At 37.7% G+C, this 25,363-nt stretch overlaps 1 protein-coding gene across 1 annotated transcript in view; it reads left to right on the top strand.

The window, feature by feature from the left end:
* Nucleotides 1-25,363, top strand: part of arid5b (AT-rich interaction domain 5B) — a 137,944-nt gene that overhangs the window by 2,073 nt on the left and 110,508 nt on the right. Inside the window, exon 3 of the mRNA XM_028795383.2 lies at nt 8,993-9,227. Coding sequence (XP_028651216.1) covers nt 8,993-9,227 — 235 coding nt within the window. The remainder of the gene's footprint in view (nt 1-8,992; nt 9,228-25,363) is intronic.

The following is a 25,363-nucleotide window of genomic DNA, read 5'->3' as shown; positions in this document are numbered from 1 at the left end:
TTCCGGACTGTACAAATCGTAACTAGCTACGAATGCTAAAAAAAAACACATTAAGATATTCGACCTCTCATTTACTCAGATCTTAGCGCAATCTCCTCCCAGATAACTTTTCATCCAGTGCCTCCCCTCCCCCTTAAGACCCCCCTCTCCCCCTCCCTTTCCCTGTACAGCGGCTCTTCACATTATTTGCGTTTCAAATTTGTTCCGTTAACATGATTCACGATTCAGGGGAAAAGAAACATTATCCAAGGACAACGCCTGCTATGGTATATATAAATCCTTTCACAAAGGAATTTTGTCTGCAGGAATATTTCATTTACTTGTAAAAAAAAAAGGCTTATTTTGTTCTCAGTATCAGTTTAATAAATGCTCATCTTATCTGCTTTTGAAGTGAACTTCATATGAAAATTAACTAAATATGCCGGAAGGAAGCATAGCTGCTAGGGTTGTTGTGGCTGCAGTGCCTCAACTGGAAACCTGAAAAGCAAATGAAGACTGTCCAGGGTTACAAATGCTGTTTTCAGGAAAGGACTAAATTTGTACCGAGTTAGCACTTTTACTGAATGACATGAACGTAGCAGTTAGTGACCCAAAGCACTGTTGTTGGGGGAATCGGTTACCTGCTGTATAATTTAAAGAGCTACAGCTCCTTAGAGGAATATGACCTGGAATGATTGCAAAACAGCGATTTTGTTTTTGAGAGTATGTAATACTTGAGGTGTCGTTTAGAAATGTAATTGTGACGTTTCTTTAGAAGTGTTTTCATCTGCTCACCAGTTTAAACCCACGTGTCAGTGTGTTAAAAAAGTAACCAATGTGTTACCAGAGGAAATGTGAAATCATACTATTGATCCTTTCTGGCCTGGTTTATGTGTGTGTGTGTGTGTGCGTGCATATACTGTATGTTTGTGGTAATAAGCCATTTGGTTGTGTCTAGAATGTGTATGCAGGTGTATATAAATACACATGTCCATAAATACAGATAGGGGTGAATGGTCTATTTCTGCATATGTGCTTATTATACTATATAGATAAAGAGTGACAGAGCGAGGCATGGTAAACTCTGATGGCATATGTGTATATCATATAGAGTTATATAAATAGCATAAAGTAAATGAAAGTTTTAAAATCTTTCATTTATCCGTCTATTTGAAGAAAACATACAGTATATAGCAAGTAAATGTACATTAAATTGTGCAGGTGTGTATACATTCTCTATCTCTGTCTATCTTATACATTATGAAGTATAAAATTTTCATTTTTTTTTGTTTAGTGTTATTTACTTTTTAAATATCTTATTCAGAAACATACATAACAGATACATTTTTTCCTTTACTCACAATCATTTAAGTTTCAGGTAGGGACAGAATATGTTATGCACTGTCTAGACAGAATATATTTTATTTAGTGTGTGCGTATTTAAACTTGCTTTGCAAATACACGCACACACTTCAGATATAGGTATATTTAAAAATATATTGCACATATACACATTATGTACAGCTGCATGCATAATGTGAGCTACAGTAATTTTCATGTATCCTTCCCAATGTACAATTTATCAAGCTTTGCATGGCAGCAGATTTCTTCCCAGCTTCAGCTACTATTGTTTGCTGTGGCTGTGGTGTATCATTCTTATTCTGTGTCACCAAGTGAAATTATATAAGGCAACTAAATCCTGTTATCAGTCTTTCCAGTTACTGATTCAGTTATCTTGGTCAGTGTTGTGAGTAAGCAAGTGAATGCCATCTCTATGTCCAATAAGTTATTTTTCACAGATGGATTTTATTCTGTTATTCCATTTGTAGTTCTTTTTTCTTCAGTTGCATGCACATTTCTCTGTCTGTCTGACCTGGTGTCAAAATTGTAGTACTTTCAGGTGATTACAGTTTGAACATGTGAAAGTAGCAGAATTCTATTTTGGTAAAGGGAGTTATAGAACATCCTCTGAGGTTACTGTCTCATTCTCCCTCCTTCTCTTTATAAATGGATATTTCTTTGTGCACATGAGAGACCTGGACACATTTAACAATGTTTAATAACACAGATGTTGTAGCTTTCCTTTTTTAATAAAGTGAGTCGTATCATCTGTCTTGTACTGTATAATTTTTCATGGCTGCCTTTATTACTGGATACTATTTTGGGCGCTGAAGATACTTGGAGACCTGCAGGCACTGAAGACTGTTAAATATCATGTTGATTTTCTCATAGTTGAGGTTGGACACATGATATCTGAAAGAGTGTACAGTTTATAGTACGGAACTAGTGTGTCAGTTTGTGTAGATTTGTTTCCATTTAATTGAAGTCAACAATCATTGCTTATGTAAGCCTGGTAATCTATATAATCTATACGCCATTGTAGATTTCTTGTGCTTAAAGACATTTTTCTTTCTGCTGAGATGTGGTGCTTTTCTTATTTATGATACTTTGCACCAAGGACAAACTTTTTTGTCTTTCAACTTTTGTTAATTATTAGCTCGCCATCTATGTACTTTACCCAGAAATGCTTAGTAGTATTACTTTACTGAACTATTGCGGTTGTGCTTGACAGTGTGTGAATCAAGCAAACATAACACGCCTCGAATATGCAAATGCATTGTGCAATAAACAGTTGTGATCATGGTGATAAAGTCAGGTAGTACGTTTCCAGATGCTTTCTGTTGTACACCCCGGTGATGTCATTTCCCCTCTGGCCCTGAGTTAGTCATTCATTAGCAGAATAGCAGCAGCATAAACAGCAACAAGCTCTCAGCATTGGTTCTCTGGCAGTCGGCCTACAGAATCTAACACTTGGAGAACGGGCCTAAAGAGGGCAACATAACACTCTCATTAAGACATCTGCTGTTTTTATTTCGTGGTAGTGACTCTATCGTCTTTGCAGGACATTCCTGCCAATATTTTCTTGCTTTGAGCTCAGAGTATTGAATGATTTACAGTATTAAACATTTTTCTGGTGAAATGAAAGTTGCTAGGCTACTAATGCTTTTTCTTTTTTGTACAGACAATTTACTTTTAATAAGTAACTTAAGTTTCGGTATGAACAGCTTAACATAACACTCTCTTATAGAACAATATGCAAACGCTACCTGGAACTGGTGAGATTAGAAGTGTTTACATTTTTCCCAGAAATATGCCAATTGAGCGAGTATCTGATTGTAGTGATACGCCTAATCTGTTGCACAATAAAAGCATTGTGTTATCAAGACATTTGTGTAAGAAATTGCTCAGTGTTTAAATATTGCATTCTGTAATATAAAACAAAAAAAGTGATCATGTCGACATTTTATATGATGAGTGCTGCAGTCGATGGAGCATTTGGCTTTAATATTTGATGAGCAGAAGGAATTATTTTCTGAATCTGTTGCACAAACTCTGTAGGTAGCAAGTGACGATGGCTTTTCTTTCTTTCTTTCTTTCTTTCTTTCTTTCTTTCTTTCTTTCTTTCTTTCTTTCTCTCTCTGTCTCTCTCTCTCTCTCTCTCTCTCTCTCTCTCTCTATATATATATATATATATATATATATATATATAGATAGATACGTCGCACTTTAATAGCCAAGCCTTGTTCATCCCTGTACTATATATAGTAAATGCAAACATCATGACTTGTTCAAAAATAGAATTCACAGATACCTGACTTTTTTCACTGTTTTAGTAAAATAGGTCTTTAAAGATGATAGCCATAGCTTCTGACATCTTGTCTTAGATCATAAAAACAAGATGTTGTGTGATAAACAAGAAATCAGGCTTTTTTTTTTCATTTTTAATTTGTAGGTACTGTTTTGAAAGAATATGAATTATAGCTCTATGTGACTGGGCTATTGTTACTGCTAAAAAAGGCTTTTGCTGGCACCCATCCAGGGAGCATCTTTGGTTTGTTGTAGACAAGTACAGTACGCTTACATTTAGAGGTGTCTGTGTGTGATGTAGAAATTTATGGATGACCTATTTTTGTTCTATAAGCTGGAATTCTCAAGATGCAAAATCCCACCAGGTTCAGCTGAAGCACACACCATTAGTGCTGTGATGCACCTAAAGTTAGTGTCACATCTTTAATGCTCGAACTGTTTTAAAATAGGATATATTGAACATGCCATATGACTTACATACCAAGCAATGTGTGGAATTTAAAGGGGGGTAAAAACTGAAGCTGCTTTATGAGGTCCAGCAAATGGGTGGAAAAATTGCATTCCAGGGGAAACTTAATGAAGAATTTGGCAGATTCTGACTGTCACACCATTTCATAGAATGGCCCGGATTATCCTATTGTAGAGTTTTAACAGCAAGATTAAATTGTTTTTAATTTCAGATAAAAACAAAATCGATTACTAAAAGAGCTGTATGTTTGCCTAGCATGTGGTTTGTTGACATCCATTAGCATGCCAAGTGTGTAACTGATATGCCGCCTTAGCCAACAGTGTAGAATGTTAGATGTGACATTGTAAAGTGAGATGTATTAGACAATACGATCACAAGATAAGTTAAAGAGAAAAATACCACCATCTATTTTATGCAGCACATTTGGCCTCGTGGTTAATATTAGATTGCTGGATTCTACTTAAATGGATCTGTGGCAACATGAAGCATCCTAAAAACTCAGTTCAGGTCACTTTTGCAGTTGTCTAGTATTCTGGTGCTAGTGGGTGTGTTCTAATGCAGTAAAGTTAACAACTTTCTGGAAAACATCCTACTTAAGATATCAGCCTTATTAAACAGAAAAAAAAGAACTTCCTCAATTTCTGCTAAGCGAATTTTTCATGTTGCCAGGTCAATAATTCAATAGACATGCAAGCAGGTGTACAAATCTGTTGTGACCTGGAGAATTCTTGTGGTGACCTTTGAAAGTAGTCGAGTAAAACATTCTCAGCATGACACAGTTTGTGGGATAGCTGCTTTACTGCTGGGCTTCAGTCAGCTTATACTTTAAATTCCCCTTAATGTGAAATAATAGGTAGCAGAATGCTTCCCATAACCTAATTTAAGGCGTGTAGACAGTCGTGAATGGCAACAGTTGTCACTGAATCTCTTTGAGAGCATCAACATTCCTGGGGTAGAAAAGAAAAAAAAAGGCAATCTATGCAAAGCTTGTTATTGTACAAGAGCAAAGTTTAAAGAATGAAGCCAACAGCTTTTAACAGGCTGATATCATATGACTTGGCCTTAATTATTTAGAAGTGAATTTAAATTACATCACTTAAACAACTTTTTGACCTTCTTAGTAAAAGAGAGACAGAGCTGTATGAGGCTGCTTTTATGTGAATTTTTATTCAGATATGATGCACAGTCCAATGGATTATTCACTTTGTGATCGGCTTTAAGAGAACACAGTATTGATGCTTAACTGGAAAACTGAGAGGCTGGAGATGCTTTACTTGTGGTACTACTAGAACTGAGTGCTAGGCATTATTTCCTTGATTTGGGTTCGATTCCTGGCCCAATCATTGTCTGTATGGAGGTTTACATGTTCATCTCATGTCCTTGTGATTTTTTGTGGTAATTTGTTTTTTTCCTATTGTAAAAATGTGCACATTGGCCTGATTGTTGCAGTTTGAATGAATGTGGATGTGAGTGTGCCCATATGTTTGGCCAGCTATCAACTGCTGTCATATGTAGTACTGGTTCTTGGATAGACTTGGGTTCCTTCTTGAGCTTGTAGTGGAAAAGGTAAGGTAATAAAAGAAATGGGTATACAGATGGATGGATGGATGGATGATTCAATGCGTTTTTCTGCACTGGGATGACTAGGGTTGGCTTCTCTCATATTTAAAATACTTCAAGTTCGGTAGAGGGTTCAAATAATCTATACATGGCTACACTAATACATATAATCTTTTATAATACAATGAGAACTGAACCCTAACATATGCAGTATCCTGGGTTCAAATCCTGTACCCGCTTAATTGCATTTGCATGTTTTCCCCTGTGTTGGTGTAGGTTTTCCTCTGGGTACCCTGGGTTTCTATCTACGTCTCCAAAAGTTAATTGGACATCCTGAACTGGTCCTTGTGTGAGTGTATACGTGGGCAGGCTCTGATAAGGGCAGGTGCCGTGGGCACTCGGATAGGTTCTGATTCTCCAGGAACTCCGAATTAGATTAAGTTGGTTTGAAGATGGGCTAAGGTTTACTTTCTTTTTATCTCGGCTTTTTCTTTAAATATACATGTATGTGATTTATGTCTTCTTGCAATATGACTGATGGACAGTATTGTGGATGAGGGTTCAATTCCCAGTCTGTGTGATTTTTGCACGTTCTTACATAATAGAGGTTTTCCTCCAGGTATTCTGACTTCCTCCCAAATCAGAAAAACTTGCATGTTCAGATAATTGGTGACTGTAAATTTGGATTTTGAGTCAATGAGGGCTGGTGTGCCTTGTAAAGCCTTGTAATGGACTGGTATTTGTTTCTTTGTTATCTCAATAATGCTAGGGTAGTCACTACCGGGTAGCCCACAATCCTGGACTGACAAACATGTATTAATAAATGGATGGATATAAGTGCACCTGGAAACATTTGGTTTGTATGTTCTCATGTAGCACTGAGTTGCCTTTGCAGAATGAGTAAAGTGACATCTGTCGGCACCAAGTCATTGTGGTTAGATTCCTGCTGTTTTAAACCTCGGACACACTTGTTACTTTGAGTTATTTATATGGGCTTTATGTATTTATGTCAGATGTGTTTAGGTGTAACTCATACTTTGGCTTTTTGAAGATTCTTACATTTCACAACCCTATTATTCTTCATTTAAGCAAAATGAAGAAGTCAAACAGAGATAATCAATTTACATATACCTGTGTCTTGTTTCAAGCATTTCAGTTTGAAGTTCAGAGATAAGCTAGAGGGCGTGTTAGGTGTCTATTTATAGAACAAATTACAAACACTCACTAGGCCCATTAACTACTGTGATGTGGTCAGTGGGTAAAATTGTTTCTTGGTTATCTTGCTCTTGTAGGTGAATATGGCAGGACCCATTGGGAGGACACAGGGTATGTGGAGGGATTATATCTTAACAATGGATTTGAAATTCTTGGAAAAAGAAGTCTGCATCCTCAACATGCAGGCAAAGATGTATAGAAATTAGATGAGTGATATTATGATAGATGTAGCTGGCAAATTATATCTAGCATATTCAATCATTACAGTTATTCTCCTGACAAATGAATACATGTGTAACTACAGTGGGGATAGCATAGTAGTGCAGTGGTGCATTTGACTCTCACATTTGGTTATTGTCAATGTAGAGCTTGCATGTTCCCCAATGTCTATGTGTGGGTTCCTCAGGGTGCTCCCATTTTCCTCCCACGGACCCAAAGATGTGCAGGTTAGGCTAATTAGTGATTTGTAATTGGACCTGTTTGGGTGTGTTAGGGAGTGGGCTCTGCAGTGGACAGCTGCTGTCCCCAGAGCTGACTAATGTGTGCCCGATCCTGTCATGACTTTATCCATGAAGTGTATATAAAGCAGAATTGGCAGTGTTACGTTGGAGTAAAACTGAAGTGCGTAGTTACAATAATATGCAACTGTGGCACATTCACCTCAATGGATCAAATAGCAATACACCTTCCTGTGCACCATGAGGAGTGTCGGTTAATTAGATCAACTTTTTATACCTGTGTTGTGAAAGGCTAATTCATAGTTGCACCATAATGCCCCCTCATTAAAATTTGCCAGAATGCAGAATGAATGTTTTTTGCTTTCACATGGGCAAGCTTTAAGGTGATCTCTATCAGCAGTATATGTTAACAAAGTGAGCAATGATGAGTAACAATATTTGAATTTGCTAAGTGAACTGTGTTATTTAGAAAGCACTCACTTAGTTCAGGAATGGATTCTACCGGTCCAAACATGTACATCATTTTGGATGTTTTTCTTGTTTAGCTTACTGTTTTGGTATACAATAAAAGGAAGTTACTAATTAAACAATAACACGCCAAAGGCAACAAGAAAGTTTTTTTTTTTAATGTCAAATACTCTGTGTTGTCCTTTAATTAAAAACAGCCAACAAAAATGATTATGGGTGGTATAAGCCTTACATTTTTTTAATGTGAGTATTTACAAAAAAAAATCCTAGAGAAGTGATTTTGTGAAGCATCCTTATTATTTTAAATTTCCCACAAAATATCAGCTGTTAAAGCTGAAGTTTGTCTTTTTACTTGCTCCTTTCAAAAGCCACTCTAAATTACATGCTTTTAAATATGATGGCACTGTCTCATATGTGAAATTCATATTTATTATTTCATAATTTAATATTTATGGCTTAGAATGGGGGAAAAGTGATTCTTAATAATTATAGATAGTCCTTTTTGATACATAGCTGAGGTTGATGTGATTCCTGTGGCTATGTGTGTTCAACTGGAAGGATCACTTAACAGAATTGAGCGTTCCTTTGCAAAACTGTGTGGTTTAGATTTACACATAATAACATTGATCTGTTTTCCAGCTAAAAAAGCTCCACTTGGATCTTACTGCACTTTTGACCTTGGTTAAAAAAATAAAAAAAAGGAGTTATCTGGTTATTTAATTTAAAAAGTATGTCCAGATTGGGATGGTACCTCTGACCATTACCCCTAGTGTTGTTTTTAGGCTAATTTACCTTTTGAATTTATTTGACCATTTTACATGTAATAACAGTTTAGCAGATGCAAGTTAATTGGAAAGGAAATATGCCATTCATTAAAGCAGTACTTGGCTTTTTTGGTGCTGTGAATGCCTCCTTAGAAATTTTCAGTTTGTTTCAAGTGCACAGCTATGATAATTATATTATTAGCTCAAGTTTAGAAAAATGTGTTTCATATTGTCCCTTGGCTAACGGTCGTTTCTCATCTGAGATCCTTGTGAGTAAAGGAGGTCATAGGGGTACAGATATAGCAGGGGTGCTGATGGCAGGTTAACTAACTGTTATGTGCCCATTAAGATACTGCCATGTATTTCAATCGACTCATAAACATGCATCCAGTGTTGAAACTGATGCTTTATTTTCTAACACTTTCTTACAGGATGAAGTCATTGCTGTTTCAGAGAAGGTGATAGTGAAGTTGGATAACCTGGTCAAATGGGCAAGCTTGGATTGCTCAGATTGGAAGTGTGGCCTGAAAGCCATTCCACTAAAGCCATCAGTCCAAAAAGAGCTGGGAAAAAACGGGCAGCGGGATGCCCTGCAGAAATACAGACAATCAACTCTAAACAGTGGCCTGAACTTCAAAGATGTCCTAAAGGAAAAAGCAGAGCTTGGTAATTTATTTACCTTATTTATGTACCATTAAATGGAGATGAAAAGTAGGAAATGGCGATTAATGTTATCCAGACCTGTTTGCATGATCATGAAAGTCACAAAGGGCAACTATTTTTTTTAACATCCATTCATTTTTTTTATTTTGGAAACTAAATGTATTGAGATTGTATGTATGTATCAAGATTTGTAGCATTGTATGCATAGGGGAAACTAATCTTAGACAGGAACACCAGTCAGTCACATGGTACACTGAGTGACAATGTGTGAATTTAGATTTAAGTGTGACCCCAAAAAGCACATTTATAGATGTGACAGGAAACTGGAATTGCTGGATACTTGAAAAATGTGTAGAATTCACACGTTGAGAGCAACTGGCCACAAACCTGAAATTAGAGTTGTGAGCATTAAGCAGTGTGGCCCATAACATTCTCAAAATCACTTAATTCAATTTGGGGTTGTAGGAGGCTGGGAACTGTCATGTCAAAAGCAGTCAGCACATGGCAAGAACCGACCCTGAACCCACTCTTACACACATCAAAAGTTTAGTGTCAAAAATTAACCTAACTTGAACATTTTGAGATGTGGATGCAAAATGATAGCAACTGGGGAGAAATCATGGAGATTCAGAGACTATGCACACTCCAAACAGATAGTAGCTGGCTGTAGGATTTGACAGAAGTACCACAATGGTGGCCACTATAGAATGTAATCACTACACTTCCTGAGATTGCTAACACAGATCTTAATATCATCACATGTCTTCTCATTCTCAAGCCTGCATAACTGAAATCAGTCATTGGGACTGGAGCCTATCTGAACAACAAGGGATACAGAACAGAAATTAACCCTGGAGAAGGTACTAGTCCATTGAAAGGCCAACTGATCCACATACCCACACTGAGGCCAGTTTGGAGTTGGGAATTAACCTATCCTCCATGTTTTTGTTAAAGTGGCAAGAAAGCCAACACAGATATGGGGAAGATGTGTGAATTCCATGTGGACAGTTTCCAGGTATGGGATCTGAATCTAGACTGCTAGATCTGTGAGACCGCAACACTACCTGCACAGAATATCAGCTGTATATAAATAATATATGTACATATTGCACTACAATGGAGTGGAATCTAATCCAGGGATGCTTGCTACATTGTGCACAGTGCTACCAGAATAAGCTGCAGCTCCATACAATCCACCAATGGTTTGCATGAATACATAAGTATCTATGTAATAAACTTAAAGCTTGGAAAAGGTTAAGGGAGGATTTGCTTATACTGTGTTATAGATAGATGGACAGATAGAAGGAAATTTATATTTAAGTGCAAGGTCTGACTTCACTGCATTATCTCTATATAAAACCCAAGCTTGGGAATGTTAATGTTGTAAGCTTTTCTGTAGTGTTGGTTTTTGATGTATAATTTGTTGTTAATTTATTTCTAATACTTTTATATATTGCGATTATGATCGTAATAACAAACATCCTTCCATCTTTCAAATATCATACACATTTAATTGAGTTCAGGGTCATGGCAGCCAGAGATTTTGGCACACATTGAGCACACTCCATTTCTAAAGGTAAACATTATTAGGCATTACAATTTAAAGAATGATACCAAGGTTAGAGGAGTTTTAATATTGAATTTCATTCTTAAACTTAGTGTAGTACTAGGGTGTTGTACCGTGTTAGCCATTATGAATGTAGAGAAAAGCCAAGCAAAATGACACCTTTTATTGGCTAACTAAAAAGATTACAATATGCAAGCTTTCGAGGCAACTCAGGCCCCTTCTTCAGGCTAGATGTGACATGGCCTTGATTACATTGATTACATCTTACCTGAAGAAGGGGCCTGAGTTGCCTCGAAAGCTTGCATATTGTAATCTTTTTAGTTAGCCAATAAAAGGTGTCATTTTGCTTGGCTTTTCTCTACATTAAACTTAGTGTAAATTCATCTATTCATAAATAAGGAGCAGCACAAGTGTAGCTATCAGTTTGAAAATATTTAAAACAGGTCCAGAACAGTATCTTTATAGTGGTGTTGCTTTAATGACTGGTTTATAGTAGCAGTTTCTCAGTTTATCTTGAGTCATACCTGTGTGAATGTCTTTGTTTAGATGCTTGCTGTAGTCCGGATCATTCATTTCTTGGTTATATACTATATAAAGTAAACTACCTAACAAAGGCATTTTAAGGTGTATGGCTCAACATGCCGAGTCTACGTTCGTCCTTATGGCTGCATTCTTATATTTAATTGTTCATATGTAGCAGACATACCAGGGCAGAGCCATATATGAACAGACAGTCAGCATTCATCACAGCAGACCATGATTTTGGTTTTCAATTTTTGCAGCACATCTATTTTTAAATCTCAGTACAGAACAATGAATATAAATGAATTACCAGATGTAATATACACCTCGCGGCTGGGTAAAGTGCCAACTTGGTGTTTAATGATAATTGGTCAGCTGTTTATTTTCTTATACTGCCCTGTATTTGCATGCAAAGCGGATGCTTATCTGAGGCAGTTCATGATAGGAAGGGCCTTGAATCTGTTCTTTATCACAGCAGACAGTGGGCAGAATCAATACAAAATGTAATGTCTTTTGCAGCTATAGAACATAAAGGGTAAATAGTGCATAAAGAATGAATGTTAATGGATGTATTTATCGTCAAACTTGTAACCTTATTATGTATGTATGTATGTTTTTTGTAATGCTAATGAGTGGCTCTTCAATGGCTATATCAACCTTGCATGTGTTGTCAGGGTACTAAATGCTGTTGCTCAAAATGTCCCTGAATTTGCTTGCTAAGCTAAATATTCTGGCAGCGTACCAAAGGCCATCTCTAGCTTAAATTTACGCTTCCTTGTTATGCAGAGAAAGAAGAGACTAATTCGGCTCAGCATTATGCTGCACACTTGGAAACCCTGCATTGTTCTGACAGAAAGCAATCATTAATTAAACAGTCATAATAAAAGAAAAAAAATAATAAAGCACGTTTTGTTTAAAGAGAACTCCAGGTGTAAGAAACCGGTGAAGAAAAGGCAAAAAAAATTAAAACAAAAAAGATGCACAAAATGGATTATAATAAGCCAAGAAGCAGGCAAATAATCTGAAAAATAATAATCAAGTGGGCATCAGAAGGTTTTATTTATGGCTTATAATTTAAGCAGTGCTTTGCGGTCTCCTTGGGGATTTTTCTGTAGTGAACTTTTTTTTTTGTTTTAATTTAGCAAAAATGACAAACAAAACATGGGAATGTTCATTTTATAATGCCACATGTGACCTTTAAATAAACATTTTTATGGGGCTCAATGCTTAAGTAATCAAAAACTGTTCCTGTAATTACTCAGTCTTCCTTTGCAATTTCTAAATGCATCTCAAGCAAATGTTGTTTTTTTTTTTGATGTTTTCGCAAAGTGTGGGGATGGGTAGTGTTGGGGGTGCCTGGTTAAGCAGCAATGCAAGAAACAGCACTGTTCATGACGTTAGTTTATGTCAAGGCACACTCGTTCTTCTTCATTTGTACAGAGTCGATTTAAAGTCACTTAACATGTACATCTTTAAACGATGGTTTAGTGACTCTTGATTTGTCGTTTAGAGGTTAGCTCATAGGGTCTTGAATCTGAAAAAGAATATTGGAGGTTTATATTGTAACTCCGCACTGCATCTGGCTTGGGGTAGTGGGGGTTTTGGGGGTTTCGGGTGGGGGGGTCTGACAGTTTCAGGTGTGATATTTGCCCGGACACCACCAGTCGGAGACCACATCTTTATCAAATGTACTTTTATTTTGTCTTCCCACAACACACTACTCAGTCCCGCACAACAACAATGTCTTCAGCCCCAGTCACCTTTCTCCTGGGCCTTCTCTCTCCTCGTCCCTGGGCCACCTGTCTCCTCTCTCCAGGAGCTTCGTCCTGCTCCTGCTCCCGACTCCAGCTCACTGACAGGAGGGAGGTGGCCCCCTTTATCCTCACCCGGATGAGCTCCAGGTGCTCTACCTGACATCACGTCCTGGTGTGGCAGAAGCATCAGGAGAGCACCCAGAAGCACTCCGGGTGACCCTGGAAGGATCGTCCTCCATGGGTGTGGCGGAAGTGAATAAGTCCCGGGTTCCATGAGGCTCGGGGCGCCCCCTGGTGGTGACCAGAGGTCCCAACGGTCTTGAGCCTTCCTGCTCCCCTTCCGTGGGCCTCTTCTACTCCAGGGCGGTTGCCCCCTCGTGGCCCGGAGGACAAATATACCAGGACCAAGTCCTTTCAGGCGTCCCGGCCGGGTCTGACGCCCAGCCGTGTACGACACAGGGTATGGTTAAGGATACACAACCCTCCTGACCTGCCTCTGTGAAAACTCTGTGATTAACCTCTTGAACTTAAGAGATGAGCTTATCTTGACCCTACCTGCCTCTATGAGGTCCTTATCCATGTTCTTCACTCACTTTGGTTGTGAAATTCTGCGTTTGCTTTAAATCAAATCTTTATAATTCTCTTTAAGGAAAACAGAATCTGTCTCTGCTTTAATACACTTGCCTATTTTCTACTATTGAGGAATTAATTTTCTTTCTGTTACTTTTATAGTACTACTAAGAAATAATTTAAGGCCCAAGCTATAGAAACAATGGCTTGACATGGTGTAGCAAAAATCGAGACAGTCATATTGAGATCTTGAGTGTATCAGTGTCTTTAAAGCTCAGACATCAGGCCGCTCGCAACTAACCCCTCTCCCCTTCCCACCTCAGACAATTTTGTGGACAATCCGTGAATTAAATGTGGCTTTGAGGAAATGCCTTTTAACTTCCACCCGTGCGCTTTGAGCGTGCATGTTTGATAAATAACCACCAGCTAGCTACAGAGCTCTGGAAACCAGAGATATTTGTATTACATTGATATTCACATCATGATCCGTCTGTTCTGTTAATAAAAGGTGAAATTTCATTCCGCTGTTTTTTTCAAATCACACAGTCTGGATCACATTAGCTTGGATTATGTTATGATATCTGTGTCTTTTCTGCAGTCACATGGGAAACGTATGAAGAAAGGGGTTTGAGGTTGTGTGCTTGCTGTTGTTTGGTAAAGGGAAGTTCTTAATCTTAAAAAATGCATTTTTAGTTTGTAGGAAGGCTGGAAATGAAACTCGTAATTCATTTCTGCATTCAAACTGCCACCTTATATTCAAAAGTTACTGTAAGTTATTAAAAGTCCACTATTTGGGGAGGAGGTCGGAAGTTCCTTTTTTTTTAATAGTTTTGTAAAGGTATCTGATAGAATGGATGTTGGCTCTGTGTTAATTCACATGATTAAGCATTTATTTATTAGGAAGGTATCTAGTTTACAATTATCTATCAGTGTCTGTCCCCTGCAATGGACTCGCCAGCTGAAAGGAATACAATGCAACCTTGGCTTGGTTTGCCAGGTGGTCTCATGCCCATGGAGCAGGCCTGGAACCAGAAGTCCACATGTGTAATGTCTCTGTCCAGCTGAATGATAACTATGTTTTTTCTTTTTACAATACCTGCTTTGTTCAATCATTGGGGCAATGGGCTGTACAACAGGATGAAATCCTACACCAGTTACCAAATCATGGTGATGCATACTCATCCGTGCTCACTCATGGAGTCATTTTAGACTGCATACATTTAGATACTTGTATTTCTCAAAAGTTGGTGGCCATCCATCTGTTTACTAACTGGCTAATCCACTTCATGGTCATGGTCTTGCAGTGCTGGGCACAAGGCACCAGTCCATTTTAGTGAAGAGTTTTACAGTGAAATCTTCAACTCAGTGGTAACTAATTAAATGAGCACCTTAAATTGTGTACATTCCTGTGCTGGAGTGCCTAATGGGTATAGTTTGTCTGCCCAGATCGTGTTAGGGTAGACTAACCTTAACAGTGTACACCTGCAGTCTATTGACCACAATTTGGTCCAGATTAGGTTTGTGCATAAAAGTGAATGCTTAAGCATTATGGCGTCACAGTAGATTCCACTGTTGTTACTTAGTTCTGGAGACCTAGGTTTTATTCACTCTCTGGGTGAGTTTGCACATTCTCTCCACATTTGCATATGTCTCCTGTGGAGTTGCCATTTGACTGTCAGACACTAAAGACTTGCTTTCTGTCTGAATGGTGACCGTACAGTGACTGAGTTTGAGTGTGTTTGAGCATAAGGCTATGCGATAGCTGCCTCATGGCTCTAATTCAAGTACACAGCACATTGAAATTCTTATTTGTCTCTCTGTTCAGAACAGTTAAAACAACACAATATGGACAAAGGACACACACATAGAATAGAATATAAACAAAATCTATTCACCAATATTTACAATATTTGTTATTATGGCTGGCTGTTCAGTAACCCGTATCTACTGGTGTGAGTGTCAATAGTTCTGTACCATTAGGAGAGGTGAGAAAAGCAGCTATGCGGGATGACATAGGTCTTTAATAATCCCATTTGCCTTTATAAAGAAGCAAGTGTAGTAGATGTCCAGAACAGAAGGCAGCTGGGTGTTGGTAATTTTCTGTGCCACCTTCAACACCATCAGCAGTGCTTTATGTTCTTGAGCCAAGCAGGTACCATTCCTGGATGTGATGCATCCAGTGTGGATGGAAAGTACTGTAAACCTGTAGAAGTTTGTGAAAACAGACAGAAATACAAACTGTTCTCACATGTCTGAAGAAGTAAATTTGCTGATGACTCCACTTACATAGGCCTGATCACCAACAATGATGAGACAGCTTATGGAAGAGAGCTTTACCTACTGACTCAATGGTTCCAGTACAACAACCTCACCATTTATGTCAGCAAAAACCAAGGAACTGTTCATAGGTTACAGGAAGCAGAACAAGAGGTAGACTACACTGCCATCTACATCTGAGGGAATGTTGTTGAGAGGGTGCGCAACATTACCCATCTTGAAACACGAACCAGGGAGTTAAATTTTGGAGTTGAAGCTATGTTAGGCCACGCATTTACAGGTGAACAAGGCACATCCCTGTGGGGTGCCTGTGTTGAGGGTCAGCATGGAGAACTCTTTTGGTTAGGAATTCCAAAATCCACTTGCAAAGTCCTACAGACCTCATGAGAAAAGCGCTATATAAATGTAAAGAATTATTATTATTATTATTTGGTTCATTCGCTGTCATTTCCTTAGTTTAGGTATGTGCATGAGTGTTAATTCTTTGAGGATCAGCTCCCCGCTTGGTAGCTGTCTATGTGGAGTCTGCATGATATTTCTGTGCTGTTTTGTCATGCATCCACTTGAATTCCAAACCTCATTTATTCTGTGCATTGTTTGATAGGCCAACTTCCCAGCCAGAGTTGGGTCCTTCTGGGCCTCATGTAGCTAGAAAGGACCCTGGCTCCCAAAGAATCTCTGGCCTGGAAAAACTACATTAGAAAATGGATGGATGATCTCCTAAAATGTAAAGACAGAAATTGATAATGCTTAGGATCACTCAATGGGTCAGATGGTGATTAGAACTGGCAACCTGGTGGATTCAATTCCTGTGGCTTAGCCACAATGCAAAACATTAAAAATGCCAATCAGCCTCATGGCATTTGTGTAGGACTGGGAGAAAATCCACTGGATTATGCGGAGTGCATAGGATGAGCACATACTCTAAGTGGCACCAATGCACAAGGCATATACAGTATAAAAAGATGGCTGTCCACATGCTGCCCATGAATACACAGGTATGAACCTGGAAAAAAGATGAAGTGATACCTGATAGTTACATAGTTTAATACAGTTTCCTGATTACTGGCATCATTATTTGGAAAAATGGGCCAAAAAAGAAAAAACTCCAGAGATTAAGATTTTATTATAAATTGCTTCATTGTGCTTGATGATGTAGTTGCCTGAAAGCATTAATCAGTAAAAGGTCCTGAGCTGTAATAGAGTGGCGATAAATAAAAAAAAACAAAAATCAAAAGGGGAAGTCCCTTTCTTATCTCTTAACAGCCAAATGCAAAGTTTGCCATCTTTAGTACATAAAGTGTTGGGTTTTAATTCATGACATATGTCCCATTCTGTGCCAAAGCAGAACAGAAATTCGGCACAGCTGAAGTGACAGCGTAATGATGCAAAATAGAGGACAGATTGCAACGCTGTGTTAGGATTAACATATTTAACTGTGTGCCTTACATTCCAGAATATTCCAGGTCTTTTGCCTAAGAAGCCCATCAAAGAATGTGGGTTTCTTTATTAGTGGCTGGTTGATCTAAGGAGAGCAGGAGGTTAAGCTTTTAATTCATCACAGAGAAATGCTTTGCTGGGGGAGATCTCTTCGGCACAGTACCAGCAATAGCATGGGCATCTCTAATGTGCCACAGAGTTGGTGCCGTGCCAGTGGATGTTCAGTGTGAGAGCAAATTCTGCAAAACTTTCAGAGAAAAGACTCAGAACTCAGGCATTTTATTTCCCACATTGTATGGTGCGGTTTCATCCATCCAGTGATAATGTGTTCCCCTTTATTCATTGTTGATTTTGTTTTTGGAAAATTAAATCCAAAATGGGGTGGGATGGTGGGAAGAATGAGGTGAGATTTTCCAGGATGTGAAGACATTTCTTTACAGGCTGTACTTCCTGTTATAGCTGAACCTTGTATCAGTTTTATGGTGTTCTTATTTCTTATGCATTATTTGTAGTTGGGGACAGGCATGTATTGCAGAAGCTGGAGTTTGTGACTTGTCCATGCAAATATTTTTAAAGAACGCTAAATTGTTGCAACTCATATTGAAGTTAGTGGGAAATGTACTAGGTGGGCCCATATTGTAGCCTTTGCGAGGATAGGCTGTGCTCTTGCAATTCCAAGTACAATGCATTTTCAGGTTTATAAACATTACTTTTATGCACTAAGAGATCCAACTACATGTTTGGTATAATCCAGAAAATATGGTTTTGAATCTCAGTCTTGCCGCTGTCTTTACGTAGTCTGCATACTCTTCATGTGCTTGTGATAATTATTCTGTGACTCTTAAGTTGGAGTGAGTGTGAGTGAGTAGATGAATGTTTCATGTCCTGGACTCATGCACTCCCTCTTACCATTTGCCCAGTACTACTGGGATGGACATCTCCCCCCTAAATTAACACCATGAATTGGATTAGGCAGTGCATTGTTTTGGTGACTTTAGAGACCAGTGCACCAGAATGCAGACTTGTTGATGGTGCTGTTGATGAAGTATTCAAGTTCCCTTCTCATGTCATAGTGTCACATGGCCTGCTTGTTTATATTTGCCACTTGTTTTTCTGGTAGGATATTTGCAATAGCCAAATTTGATTTGTTTTTCTGTCCATATTGGAATGCTGTACTGTATGTGAGCTGCTGTACTGTACAATCACTGTTCAAGAAAGTGAAATGCAGAGGTCGACTCATCTGCGTATGTTGCTGTCTAGTATGCTGAATTCATACGTTTCAGCTACATTTTGTCAGTGGTCACCATTCCAAGCTGAGTGGAGCTTGAGTGATCAGGTGAACTATTACATGGCAACTGAGAGACCCCAGTTTTACTTTGTAACTCATTAAACCTCATTAGTATGTAAAAATTAAGAAATAATTTGGTACAGTATTAAAAACTTTAAAGAGCAAGCTTCTTGATTCCTGTATACTTGTGTCCAGTTGTTTTTTTTTTTGGCTCTAGGACTAATGATATGTGTACTGTGCATGTTTTTTATTTGTTGCCAAGGGAAAAAAGGCATTAACAATGATTTATCTGTTAGCTGTTTTTGGCATTCGTCCCTAAGGCTTTTTCAATATGTGGAAGCTTTAGTTTAGAGGCCCAACTCAATACGCATTGTTTTCAGTGGCATAATGCTTAAAATTGTATTGATATAAAAGATTCTGAACAAAGATTACTTTGATTTAACTGTTGGGTTTTTTTTGCCTCTGAATCCTGCTTTACACTGAATACATATGCTGACACAGGAAACTGAAGTTTTGAGAGAATATTACAGGAACAGTTCTTCATGCTCATGATTTAGAGTAATGTATTCTGGTACAAGTGCAAATAACTGCATATTCTATTGCCATGACAGTATGTAGAAAATTGTGTTTCCTTAACAGGCAAATGGAACAAAGGGCGTTCTTTTTCAGATGCTATACATTTCCATCATGACTTCAACTGTACTCCCTGTGCTGTTTATTAACAACAGATTGCAAGAGCTTTCATTGATGATCACAGGTCTGTCTGACCAACTGATACAAACCATGTATTACTGGAATGTGCTTCCTCTAAACTAATTTAAAAGGCCAAACATTCCAAAGTAATTAAATTAATGTTTTATTTGACATTATATTTTGCTTACATTCATTTGAGCAGAGTGGAGTGGTTTAATGTTCGCTCTGCAATTTTCAGGCTATGTCTTTTATAGTCATCATGCCTTGATTATTTGCAGACCTGTTGGAGATTTACATGAGCTTTTTTCTATTATAAAACACTGATCTGCTCATATCATTACTCCCTTCTATGACTTAAGTTTGGAGTGAAGCCAAGAGGACTAAATCTGCAGGCAGTAAATTATGAGCTACAGAGGAATAAACTGCATTACTTTCTAAATTGTATATTATATTGGATAAAACATGAACTGAGATATATGCTTAATTTACTCAGCATTAATAATTTAAGGTGGCCTTTAGATAGATTCATTTCCAATTGTCTCATCATTCGTTATTTTATATAGCATCTTTCAATAGTGAAAACCACTTCAGTGCCACGTAGTGAATCAGAGCCAGGGACTGAACAGCCAACCTTTTATTTTCCTGTCTGTATGTCCGTTCATCCGTCCATCTGTCCATCTATCTATCTCACTCATATGTTCAACTCCAATCCTTGAGGGCCACATTGGCTGCAGGTTCTCCATCCTGCTACTTTATCATTCAGTAACCATTTTTTTTAATTGACTTCCCATTATTTTAATTGTCTTACCTCGTCTGAATTGATCCTTTTTTCCTTAAATGGCAGCCAAACAAAATGAGATGTGAAGAAAGCCAACAGATGATCAGCCAACCCGGGGCATCAAACTTCAACCAATTTCACTCCAACCAGTTTCTTAGTTAGAAGCTGATTCTTGTTATTAATTAAACCCGTTATATAATTCTATGGCTTCTTGATATTCTCTTCTTCCACAATCAAAATGGTTGATTTTCTTTTTTCTAAGAACTCCGTCAAAATGCTTTTTGCACCTGAGCAGATCAGCATTACTAAGACCTTCACCTTTCTTTATTTGCAGATATTGTATGATGGACAGGATCGTTGTTCATATGTTTGCTTTTTTATATGTCATTATTGTTTTTCTGCTAATTAAGCAAAATAGGAAAAAATTAAGGGGTATGAGTCTTAAATAGTAAGTCAATTAAAATTAAGGCAAAAGAAGTTAATTAGCAGCAAAACTGGGCACTAATTAGGAAAGTGGTAAGAATGAAAACCTACAGTCACTGGAGCCCTCCAGGAGTTGGACATCCCTGTTTATCAATTATTTTACATTAAAAAAAAGAATAGAAAGCAAAGCGAACACACAAAAACAAAAACAGTATTTCTTGATACCAATGTCTACATTTATGAATAACACTAGACACAAGTTTAAAGACCCCGATTATTGATAGTTCGTTACCCAAAATGAGTGTTGTCTTCAGAAAAGGGTGTGCAGATCTGGAAGGTATGGAATGAGTGTGTTTCACCCTTTTAATGGGGCATTTGTGCTTTCTTGAAACATGAAGAATTTTGACTGTTATCTGTATACAGTATTGTTATCTGTATACAGTATACAGTATTATGTAAAGCAAAGATTTAAACCTGTTGTGTATTGTGGAATGAGCCAAAGCAGTTAGTTAAATCTGTAGGTGTGTGGCATGTTTAGTTTAAAGTTTGTACACCTAAGTAAAAATAACTGTTACATTTGCTTAATCCAGTTGTGGGTGTTGGATGGCTTGACCCTTTGTAGGGATGTCAGGTACAAGATGGGAACCACTCCTTTGCAGGGCCCACTTGCCCATCCAACTTTAAAGCAATTCAGAATCACCAGTTAACCTAACATGTATGGCTTTGGGATGCAGAAGGAAAGCACATGTACAAATGTTTAATATAACTAGGCAGTGGAAGTCCAAAGATAGAAAGTATATCCTATGAGAAAGACTTGCACTTGCTGTTACTGACATTGAACCTCTGTAGAAAAGGGTCAAGCATCATTGTGCAGAGGAGAAAGTTATGATATGCAGTAAAGGAGGGAATAGAATAATTAGAGTTCAAGACAGAAGAAATGTAAAGCTAGCACATAACAGCCACTTCAAGCATCTGGGCTTGTTGTTTGAGGCAAAATGTGTTTGTGAAATAGTAATAGAGGAGAAAGTTAAAATAGGATGGATAAAATAGAAAGAAGTGAGAGAAGTTATAAATGATCAAAGACTTCCAAGGTTGTATAAGAAAGTAGCCCAACCAATGTTGGTTGCTGTATGGCTGTGAAGTGTGGACCAATTGAAAGAAAAAGGAGGAATTGCTCCTCAGAATAGAAATGTGTATGCTGCAATGACTACTGGGGTTCTCACCAAGAGAAAGTAAAACAAAATGAGGCCGTTCAAAAAATAGCAGGTTAGGTGTCAAGTTATGTGTGATGAAAGTCATGGAAAGTAGAGTGAGGCAGTCAGGGCACATTGCATACAGTAGGGAGGACAACCCAACTGGAAAAGCATGGCAGTCCTTGGAGGAAGAACAAAGATCAAAAGCAGAGACTTAGGCGGAGAGACTTGGCAGCAATTGATATGAAGGATTCTGCAGACAGGGAGAAATGGAGATGGAGGTTCCAAATCTCTGAACCCTGATATTAGGGAGGAGGTTTCAAGTAAAAGAAGACGAAGAACATGCATTTTGTGTAGAGCAAATGAATACTGTCAAAAAAAATCAAGCTTAGAGCTACAGTATAAAGTGCTAAATAAAAGTGAAATGGATAGTTTTGTAGATGTTTTGTAGAAATCTTAAAACCTTAATTACTTAGCTAAACTAAGTTATGCCTATCAGCAATATACCTAGTAAAGTTTTTGATTTCCCATCTTCCCATGTATTTACATGCCAGAATGTCACTGATGGGTTAATATGAAAAAATATGTAATGCTTTGGAGGGATGCTTAGATTTATTCTTCTTTTTTCTATTTATATAAATTCTTTAACAGTTACTTGGATATTCTACAAAACAGTATTCATTTCCCAAAGGAGTGACCTTTCAGGAAATTAATACTTTTATTGTCTATCCATTACTCCATGTTAAAAAAGAAATCAGTTGAGGTATTAATTTTATGACTTGGGTGACATAAAAGGACCTCAGAACAGACAGCAGCTGCATCAGACAGCTTATACAGTAAGGACTATCCAAATATACAGAAGAATATTTCAGCAGCCACAGCGGGTATATTGTCTCTGGCTTCTGTCTCTTGTAGAGGTGATTTTATGAAGCTGTTTGCATCTTGTTCTTTTCATCCTATCTTCTTGAGAGGATCATAAAGGGATTTATAAAAACAGCCAAACATCATCATGTGACAAAACCTTTACTGAATGTTTGATCTTGTTTTGATAGTCTTTATGCCAGCAGTGTGGCCGGATTGATAAAAACGTAAATATGAAGGATTTTAAAAATATTTCTTCACTAAGGCACTTAGATCCAATTCAATTGGGCCCCAACAGAGATACTGTGGCCTTCCAGGTAGAAAACTAATAACTTTTCTGGAGGTACCAGTCAATAGTTTGTAGCCTTCCTGTGTTCCTATCTCCTCTCAGATGCCACAGTAAATTCAGCATGTTGTAATGGTCACCTTGCAGCCTTCCCCAATTTATTCCCTTTTGTCTCTGAGCATTTTGTGGAAGTAGGGGCACTGTATAGTTTGGAGCTTCCTACAGGAGAGGGATTTTTACTGTAACTGCTTCAGAAAACAATTTCGTTATTCATTTATTATTACAAAGTTGCCAAACCTCCAGGCTGTTTAACCTGGCTCTGCTATTAAGATTAACTTTTTGCACTTTGCATTACATTGGAAAACAGAAAAAAAAAATGATGCACACCAAATTCATTAATTTCCGCCTTTTAAACTACTTGTAACCCCTGAGAAGGATATGTGTGCAAACAATACACATGGAGTGTTCAGACCTTAATCGTGCCTTATCTTTCTTGAGATGTTCCCTTTATTGATAGAATTATTGAATATAGTTTCACTGAATGATTTTGGTTCTAATTTGAAAAAAGAATGTTTTATAGCAGCTTTTGAACACAGAAACAGCTTGATATTTGCATATACTGGCTACCAGGCTAAAAGTGCTTTCTTTAAATAAAAAAAGCTTGTTTAATTTGCCTATTTAGCTCCATGTAACTTCCACCAAGCCAAAGAATGTCTGAGATAAATGAATAATCTGAATGTAAATACCTTATTACTTTACAGGTTAATAAATATTGAAATTTCGTATTGACATTAGCAAAATGTTTACTAATGGAATTCCAAGTCTGTTACAAGCCATTGAAAGACGCTGAAATCTGCATTTTTAAACATAATGTATCTAGATAAGTGCTAATTTGTGATTGGCCTTTATCTGTAATTTAATTCTGTCCTTTGATCTGTTCATTTTTATTCTTGGATTTAAGGCCTATACGGGAAGAAGCAAAGGGGTTGTTCAGACAAGTAAAACATATACTTTCTGTTTCTTCTTTCTCTCTCTTTAATGTGTTTGTCCACCCAAGGGCTAGGGAAGCAGACCAGCCAACCACTCTCTCCTCTCCTCCAATAATTTATATTGGCTTGTCTGGAGAAAAAGGTGGCACAGTACCCATGCCCCCACCCCACCAGTTTAGACCTCTGTATGTACAGGTTTTCTTAGAGTGCTCCAGTATCTTCCCTCATCCCAATCATATGATTACTGGGATTTTTGGCATTTTTAATGTGGCTAAATGTGACTGTTTTTACCTTCTGATGGACCCGTGTCCCTTCCAAGACTTGTTAGGGTTGTGTCTCCTGGTCAGACTGAGGTCTCTTGAGAAACATTGTTTTTGGGCAATCTTTTTGAGCAATTCCTCCAGGAGAGCATTTCCGGATTTTGTAGCATACACCTTGAGACATTAATAGTTGTAAACCATCCCAATGTCTTTTTAATATAAACCATGTGGCTCTCATTTTAACCCACTTATCCAGTTGGGGGTCATGTAGAGCTGATGCATTTGAGTACAGGTGGGAACCAAACTCATCATAGAGCAGACTCGCACCAAGCCAGCTAGCTTAGCACGCATATCTTTAGTATGTAGGAGGAAAACCATAGAATTTGTACCTACTTCAGGTCAAACTGTGAGATCATTTATTTTTATTTTGTTTGCTGCTTGGCTACTGCAACTTTGGGAAGGTTAATGAAGTTGGAACCTTCATTAAATGCTTACATATAGGAAAAAGAGAAACGTGTATGTTTTTTTTTTTCCCTGAAATGAATAACAGCTTTGGGAAGTAAGTATTTCAGTGTGCAGTATAATTTTTAGCCTAACTTAAACAATAATGGAACAGTTTATTAATTACATGCAACAAACTGCACTTACACAACATTTATTTCTTCAAACCCTTACTGTATAAAGCTTGAGAACGTGGTTTGCTGTGATTGAAAACTTAATAAGTACTAAAACAGATGCAATGCCTGACCTTGTGGGTTTCATTAAAATGATATGTTTGCATTATAACATGTCTCACTGTGTTAGATTTTTAATTTTCCGGCTTTTGATTGTGCGTGATAATCTGAGAATTTTTTTTTCACACATTCAAGACACAGTTATTGTTTTCAGGATAGTTGCTAAAGACGTCAAGGATATTGAATGTTCTATACTGTCTATTTAGTCACTTAATATACTTTTATTGTCAACTTGCCACTAGCACTGTAATATAGAAAAATATTTTGGAACAATACACACTTTAATCAAATATGTGCTTAAGCACGCTGAGTAGTGATTGGAGATTACATAACAATGGTCACAGGATCTCTGCCATTTGCAGCACTTGGAGTCAAATGCAGGCTTTACGGAAAAGCAATTAACAGCTTACCTTTCACTCATTCCAGTTTTGCAAAATATTTTTTGGCTTGGCCTGTCAAGTTTGGAAAGGTGTGTATTATTTGCTTCTGTTTGTAATCTCCCTG

Source organism: Erpetoichthys calabaricus, chromosome 2, assembly GCF_900747795.2.
Source record: "Erpetoichthys calabaricus chromosome 2, fErpCal1.3, whole genome shotgun sequence".
NCBI classification, from domain to species: Eukaryota; Metazoa; Chordata; class Cladistia; order Polypteriformes; family Polypteridae; genus Erpetoichthys; species Erpetoichthys calabaricus.
This window is presented reverse-complemented; position numbering and strand designations above follow the sequence as displayed.